The sequence below is a fragment of the Bos grunniens genome, chromosome 1, assembly GCF_055505025.1.
Source record: "Bos grunniens cultivar Pamir isolate PY7600 chromosome 1, Bosgru_T2T1.0, whole genome shotgun sequence".
Taxonomy (NCBI): Eukaryota; Metazoa; Chordata; class Mammalia; order Artiodactyla; family Bovidae; genus Bos; species Bos grunniens.
Window position 1 is genome coordinate 155,501,758 of NC_141165.1, and position 7,797 is coordinate 155,509,554.

Genomic DNA, 7,797 nt, shown 5'->3' on the forward strand with positions numbered 1-7,797 from the left:
GAATTTAACTAAAGTTCATGAGTAAATTTGCTATGTGTATATACTCCAGGATGGACAATGAAGATGGATTGATCCCTGAGACAATGGCTAATGTATAAATACGGCTCAAGAGCCACTCAGTTTATATCCTACTGCTCCTGGATTTTGTGGGGGTGGTTTTTAAACTGTGTTTTGAATGCTAACAGTGTATCTCAGCGGCTGTTCAGAATATTCTACGGTTCCTGTTGGACAACTGATCTTATGATTTCAAAGCAGTAGTTCTCAGATTTTTTCTCATCATGGGATACTTTATTACAGGTTCATTTTTGGTGAATCACTGCCCCCAAGAACCTTCTGCCACTTGGTTTTCCATTCCTTGATTCTTTTGCCCTTCTTTCCCCTTTCCTTAGTGCCCGTCCCTCCTGTAAGCGCCCTTGGCCCCTAGTCCTCACTCCTGTTGTGACCTCCAGCCCCAGGTCCATGTGGTTATCAGCTCTTGGTTACAGCAAGTGGTTGGGAGCCCCCCTTGTCAGCGCTGCATGTGGTGGTCTTGCCAGGGGACTAGAAGGATGGGGGAGGATGGCTGAAGTGTGGGGTGGGTGGTGCTGAAGGGTGGCGAAATTGGCTGGGATGGGGGTGGAGAAGACTTATCTGTGGACCACCATTTAGGCCCTGGTGGCCTCTGGTGATCCACAGGTTCAGTTTGAGAACTACTGATTCCGTGAAAAAACAGGAAATGTAAGACGTAAATGCAAGGGAGAGGACGGACGCCTCGTGCTGTGAAGATGTAGGTGCTCCTGGTTTCAGATTCCTGCAGTGAAACATGTGAACTCCACCTACGGCTGCCTCATTGTTGGGGGAGTCTTAGGTGGTTACCAAGGGCTTTCTGAAGAAATGGGTTCTGGCGAAGGGATGTGGCTTGGTTGGATGGGTGATGGGGAACTTTGTTTCAGGAGTACTGGCAGCATAGCAGTGCTGAAACAGGGAGGCTGCCTGGTCTAACGGATTGGGAAGGTTTCTTAATGGCGCTGTACTCCTGACTCCTGTTGTGATCGTGGCAAGTAATTACTTGGAATTTCAGTTTCCAAGTGCCTTCTTAACTGCCTCGCGGGGTGGTGATCGATGTAATGTCATGGGTAATAGAGAACTGCTGAGTGCCAGTGAATGAGCTGATTTTTTCTGAAAAATCAGATTTTTGGTTGCTTTGGACTTTTTAATCTCATAACATTTCTTTTTTCAATTTTGATAGCATTATCTCTGGTGATCTTATTAACAAATTAATATAAAGCATACCCTTACTTTGCCTGCCCCCCTTTTTTGGAGCAGCAGAATAGTTGCACTAATAAGTATGATATACTGTGAGTACATAGTCAGATTGGTTAAAAAATGAACGTAGTTTACTAGGGGTTGGTGTTGGAAAAAATGAAAATTAGGAAATTTGGATTAATTACAGTATTTAAAATATGAAAGTGATTCATGTAGTGCTTGAAAAATGGCTTTCATTGGGAATAATTATAAATGTACATATTTATTTTAATTTAATACTATCTAATAGTGAAGCTGAATACTCCATATTTCAGAAAGTTAGACTTGAACCTTTTACGAGTGTTTAGGCACATGATAATTAAATAGTCATGTACATTACTAGGTAGAAACTTAAGAATGTGATTCCGTTGCAAAGTGCTGGTCTTCATTTGTACATTGAAGTTCTGATACATATATATTGCTGAAGACTTCTAAACATCACATAACTTTTAAAAATGATTAAATTGGGTTCCTCATAAGCTTTCCTTTTTCTTTTTGACTGCTAGTCCTTGTAGACAGTTGGCAGATCATTTAAAATGTAGATGCAGATCGTATTTGTTAAGTTACCACAAGATAAAGATGTGTTCATTTATCACACCAAATTTTTGAATAATTACAGAAAAGTGCTTTCAGGAAACTTCTATTTGTGTGTTGCTGAAAAATACATGCTGCTAATATCAATTAAGGCAGGAACATTTTACTCAGAAAAATGAGCAAAAACATGGACAAAGTCATTAGGCAACTATAATATTCATCTTCGTGGTCAAATATCACAAACTACTTGTTCATTTAGAAAACTTTTTCAAATGTTCATTCATACAGTGTTCCTTGCCTTCCTGTAGGGCAACACCCTCTTAATGTTAAGGACTATAGGGAATGCCAGCATTCTCCATATTCTTTTTTTGTTTGCTGCAGTATACTCTTACATGAAAAGGAATGGGTTTTATTAGTAGTAAGAAAAAATTCGAATGGTTATTGATTTGAAAGAACCTTTATTTTCTGAAATGATTTGGACATGACCTGATGAATATTGTTTACTATTGTAGTCTTACTACATTAATTAGCTTTTTGTTTAAACTGTATATACACCCTGGTGTAAAGAAACATTTGAAGATAATAGAGAACAGAAACAGAAACCTGCGTTATTTGGGGATTTGTGTTATACTCTGCACAGTTGCCCTTTTTTTTAGGAGTGTTTCCTGGAAAAGAGGGGCGGATGAACCTGAAAGTAAGTAAAAGTCATTCTAGGTGTGTAGAAACAAGGCAGTTGGTACCCAAGCATCAAGCTAACTTTTCTCTCTGTACATCAACACTGCATGGCCTGCACCACATAAGGAACTGAACCAGGGCTATGTTTTTACCTCCACAGCTGCCTCCTTCCATCAGAGCACCTTGTTGAACTTAATGTCTAGTCACATACCATTGGCATGTTTTCTCCCCAGCTTATAATTAAATAGCTGGGGGGGGGGAAAGGATACAGTTTTACTACTGTGTAAAACCAAAATTTAGTAGTAACTTATCAGTAGAGGAAATGATTATACTGTGTCCAGAGCTACCAAAATTTTTGACTCCCTCTGTTGATAAGTTAAATGACTTTTGCTTACATTTGCTAGAGAATGTAAATGTAAAATACTTGGTAACAAGGGGAAACAAGACATGATTTGGAGATTATATTTTAAATGTTTAGAAAATGACCATAAAAATCAACAGTAGAATTCAGTCGTTTGTTACATATACATGGATGCCCTTTAAAAAGAGGCATCACTTATTTCTTAATGTGTGGAAACAATTGACTGTTGACCATGCTAATGTATATAGTGTTGTGCATCTTACGACATTAAGTGGTTTGCTGCTTTGATGGAAATTATGGTTCAGTGGGTTGGATACAAGAGAGATGATTGTTCACAGAATAACCTGTGAACTTTCACCCCTCTGTATGGAAACTTGTTTCAGGGCCAAATCCTTGTAGCTGTCTTCTTGCCCCGGTCAGTGCCAGCCCTACTATTCACAACACTGCTGCTACCGAGGCCTAGGTATGTAAACATTTAAGGAGTTTTTTAAAAGTCTTTTAACATCAAGCTAGGTTTTAAAAGAATTCAAATTCAGTTTGGTTTAATTACAGGGTATTGTATGTGCTATCTTTTTGCTTCATAGGGATTTTCTAAGTAAAATATTTATACTTATGGTAGAATGGGGGAAAAAGCTTTGGATAACAGTATGCTTCTTCAGTGTTCAAACTATTTCTAAATGATGGCTGGGCTTTATTCATTAACTAGGTACACCTGGGACAATTAATATTATTGACTGTTTTAACATTGCCTTCTTTTTATTTTGCAAGCTAAGAAGAGATACCAGTGAACCTAAATAGTGGACGAAAACAGGAGTGTTCTATTTTTTTTTTTTTTTTTGGAGGGGGGCACAAGGGCCACTGTTTTAAAACTGCCATTTGACGTATTTGACTTTTAAAATACTGTTATGTTTATGTGAAAAATAATTAGAACATACACACTACAGTATGTATATAAGTATAGAAGCGTTTAATTGCTGTAACAGATCTAGAAGTAAAGTAAGCTTGCTTTCTTTACAAAGTTACACTGAGTCTGTAGTCAGATTCTAACTATAAACTGGGGATCTTTTACCTTTCTCTCTTTGGATAGGATCAGTTCTTAAGAGCAGCCCCAGTAACTGGAGGGATGGGAGCCGTTTTGATGAGAAAAATGGGCTGGAAAGAAGGAGAAGGATTAGGAAAAAACAAAGAAGGAAATAAGGAACCTATCCTAGTTGATTTTAAGACAGATCGAAAAGGTAAGATTGATTCTTTTTTTTTGTAGAATGTTTATTATACCTCCTTCAACATTTAGGGTTTCCTTACTATTATAAATTCATAAATTCTTCTCATGTCAGTGATCCTGAACTGGGGCACTTCTTATAGTACAGAGTTAGGAATAAAATGTTTAACCCGTTTTGAAAGCTTTGTACACATAATAGGTGGAGACACTAATTTGAGGGTAAAAGGCAGCCTTTGTTATGTGTAGTAGGTTTTTAATTATGTTTTTAATTATATTTCATATTTAGAAAGTAGGATTTCCTTTTTTTTTTTTTTCTTTTGACAGGGAACATATGCTTCTAGGATTTATTCTGTTTCTAGAATTTATTATTTCTAAGATTTTTATTCCACATATTCTCATTTCCTGTTAGAGTTCTGTTTAGTCTTCACTTTGTAAACCCTTTTGCATGTCCCTTTTTATCAAACTTCAGTAGTTGAGTGTTGAGGCTGGAGAATAGACCAACTGCTGACAAGCGTTTCCTCTTTAACACTGCATTTTTATACTTGGAATAATGTCCATTGTAGAATCATACGGGGCTGCCAGCTAAATGAGATTTTGTTTAAACCAGATTTTTTAAAAATCCAGAAAATTTAAAACTGAAATGTATTTTTCTTATCTTCGTGATCAGATAGGTTAAGTTGAGGTTATTTAATGCAGTTAAATTGTCATGCTAATGAAACAACTAGCTCTAATCAAATTATATATTTTTAAAAGTTTTGTGAAAAAGAAAATAGAAATAAAAATGTTTTGTATCAGAATCTCTACATTGTCATCCAGAAGATAACTATGTTGCCATTCTGTTCCATATTGGAGTGAATTATTATATTGTTACTCAAAAATAGGCCAGAAATAACACAATTCTATAATGTAGTACTAGTGAAAACATTAATTGAGAGAGAGAAACTGAATGTCACACTGACATTGTACTGCTTTTATACAAGTTGAATAGATTCTTTGTTAACAGAGGGTAGTTTATTGGTAGAAAGCATCCGTGGGTACATTGCATAATTCTAGGGAATAGTCCTTCGGAATTGTGCAGCACGGCCTAGTTTTGGGAAAGCATAGTGGCGGAATTTGTGAAGAATTCTCTCTAGCCTAAATGGAAAGCATTGATTTTAGATAGTAAATATAGTAATATAGTAAATAGATAGTAATATAGCTAAGCCCCTTTTGGAAAGGGAGGCCAAGGCTGGCGTCTCTTGAGTACATCTCACATTTGAAGTCAGAAAGGGCTAGTTTGCTGGAAAAAGAAATGGAGAGAGCCTTTTTCACTTTTCCCACTTCGTTTTGGCCGAAAATCCTTGAATTTGGGGGAGCATTCTTAATCTGAGCATCATTTTTTAAGGGATGAGAAATCTTTAGAAATCATTTGCAAATAGCCACCTTTTTTTGCCACTAGTTTTTAAAGATGGGGGAGCCTGGTGGGCTTCCATCTATGGGGTCGCACAGAGTTGGACATGACTGAAGTGACTTAGCAGCAGCAGCAGCAGAGTGGTTGTTAATTATGGCAATTTATATATGTATTCACATATTGTTTTTCTGAATATTTTTATATAATTTCCAATAAGATAAATGAAGTTTGGATATATGTATAGAAATGTCAAAACAGATTTATATAGAAATCAAGAGTAGTGAGTGTCTGTTGAATATTTTATTTGAGGGCATGGATTGAGGTTAAGATTCCTACAGAGGGAGTAGTTGTTTTGCCATATTATACTTTTAAATGTTTTGAAATTTATTCAGTGATTGTTGATTTTTTTTTTAAAGGTCTTGTTGCAGTAGGAGAAAGAGCACAAAAGAGGTCCGGAAACTTCTCTGCTGCAATGAAAGATCTATCAGGTGAGAGTACGATTTTGCATTTTCTCTTGTCCCACCCTCCCCTTGAATTCATAATTTGTTGCCACAGGTGTGGAGATAATTAATTATTTTTTCCTCTGCAGGCAAACATCCTGTGTCTGCCTTGATGGAAATCTGTAATAAGAGAAGGTGGCAACCACCTGAATTTCTCTTGGTCCATGATAGTGGCCCTGATCATCGCAAACATTTTCTCTTTAGGGTAAATATGAATTTTTGCGTTAATTTGATAACAATGTTAGAGGGTGAGGGATCAGCATTTTGTGATCACAGGGTTAATGTTGTGGGCTGGGAGTGTGAATATGTGTGGGTAGAGTGGTAGAAGTTTTAAACATTTAAGTATGCTTCCCTATTTTTTCAATATTGGAGGGAAAGATGTGGGTACAATCTGGTGAACAATTTGTTGGCCTTTTCTAGTGGAACATGGGGAACTGAGTGGTTTTTAATCAGGTTTTTTTCTTTCCCTTCAATTTGGAGACATGCTTTTAAATTTGCAGTCCCTTTTCCCAAATGATTTGCTGCTTTTGGGGTTGAGATTAATTTGACTCACATAGTATGGGTTTTATATCTTTAAGTTATTTTTCTAGCATTTAGTGAAAAAAAATACAAAGCTAATAGATATTAAAGTTTGATGCTGTTCTTATTGTATGTTTTTCTTGAATAGGTATTGAGAAATGGAAGCCCTTACCAGCCCAATTGTATGTTTTTCTTGAATAGGTATTGATAAATGGAAGCGCTTACCAGCCCAGCTTTGCCAGCCCTAATAAGAAGCATGCTAAAGCCACAGCAGCTACTGTGGTTCTTCAAGCAATGGGCCTTGTACCAAAGGACCTCATGGCTAATGCCACTTGCTTCAGGAGTGCCTCACGTAGATAGATTGAGGTTTTATATTAATCATTTCAGATAATTTTACTCTGCATCAAAATGTATTTCCTCTTTAATGTTGTAAATATTTGGCAATTTAAGACATTGTGTAAAAAAGCAATCTGTACAAACATCTCCAGGCTTTGATTTTTGTACCATGGAAATTGTATTTAACCATACAGGGTTTTGGTATGTTTATATTGTTTACCTTAGTGATGTATTTGTTTAAGTGGCTAACATCCAAACGATTGTTCGAAGGCATCCGTAATCTTCAGTGTGGAATGTTAAAAATAACGCTTTTATACTGTATTTTGTACTATGATGTAACTCCCCTTCCTTATGGCTCGGCTGCTGTAACACTTGCCTGTAATCAGTGAAGGGCTGTGCACCTTGTACTAGTTCACAATGGGTTCTGCTGGACAGATACTGGGCCAGTGTTACTGAGTTAATCAAGCAAGATCTGTTCCACAGGGCTAATGCCACCACCTCCCCTTTCAAATTTTGTAGAGGTTATTAAAAAAGACAGTGGTATGTTGTGTGATGATCAGCATAAAGTCCTGCGTTTCTGTCAGAGCCACTTGGGCCATGAATGAGAAGGGAGTCAAAAATGAAGTCTGACTAGAATTTTACTGCAGAGGCCAAGTACATTTAGTATGGCATTGAGTTGTGATATAGTTTTACTTTGATGTGCATTTTGAATTTCAGCTACATCTAGATAGACGTAAAATGATAATTAAAATGCTGTAACCAACTTATCTAATAAAATCGGCACCCAGCCACTATTTTGTTGACTATGAGAAAGTTTAAGTTTATGTTAATTTTTAGGGTCTGATAGAATATTTCATGTGTATTACAGTGGTATTCATATGCTATGTCTCTAAACTTTATTTTCAAAAGCTTAAGGCCCAAATATAAACTTCTCTGGAATAAATGTGGTGTTTTATTTTCTGGATTACAAAGTGAACAC

General features: G+C 36.6%; 1 protein-coding gene across 14 annotated transcripts in view; it reads left to right on the forward strand.

Moving 5' to 3' along the window:
- SON (SON DNA and RNA binding protein) overlaps positions 1-7,761 on the forward strand; it is a 30,968-nt gene extending 23,207 nt beyond the window's left edge. For 4 of the 14 annotated variants that reach the window (XR_015168650.1, XR_015168653.1, XM_086413785.1 and 1 more), the window contains exons 9-12: positions 3,942-4,089; positions 5,880-5,951; positions 6,053-6,168; positions 6,631-7,761. Coding sequence is in view for 4 of the 14 variants with exons in the window: in XM_086413785.1 (XP_086269911.1) it covers positions 3,942-4,089; positions 5,880-5,951; positions 6,053-6,168; positions 6,631-6,690 (396 nt within the window). In the remaining 10 variants the exon portion in view is untranslated. Of the gene's footprint in view, positions 1-389; positions 767-932; positions 1,037-3,237; positions 3,318-3,941; positions 4,090-5,879; positions 5,952-6,052; positions 6,169-6,630 lie in introns of all 14 variants that reach the window. The other 10 variants (XR_015168651.1, XM_086413768.1, XM_086413777.1 and 7 more) reach the window with 7 other exon arrangements.
- Positions 7,762-7,797: the final 36 nt, after the last annotated feature.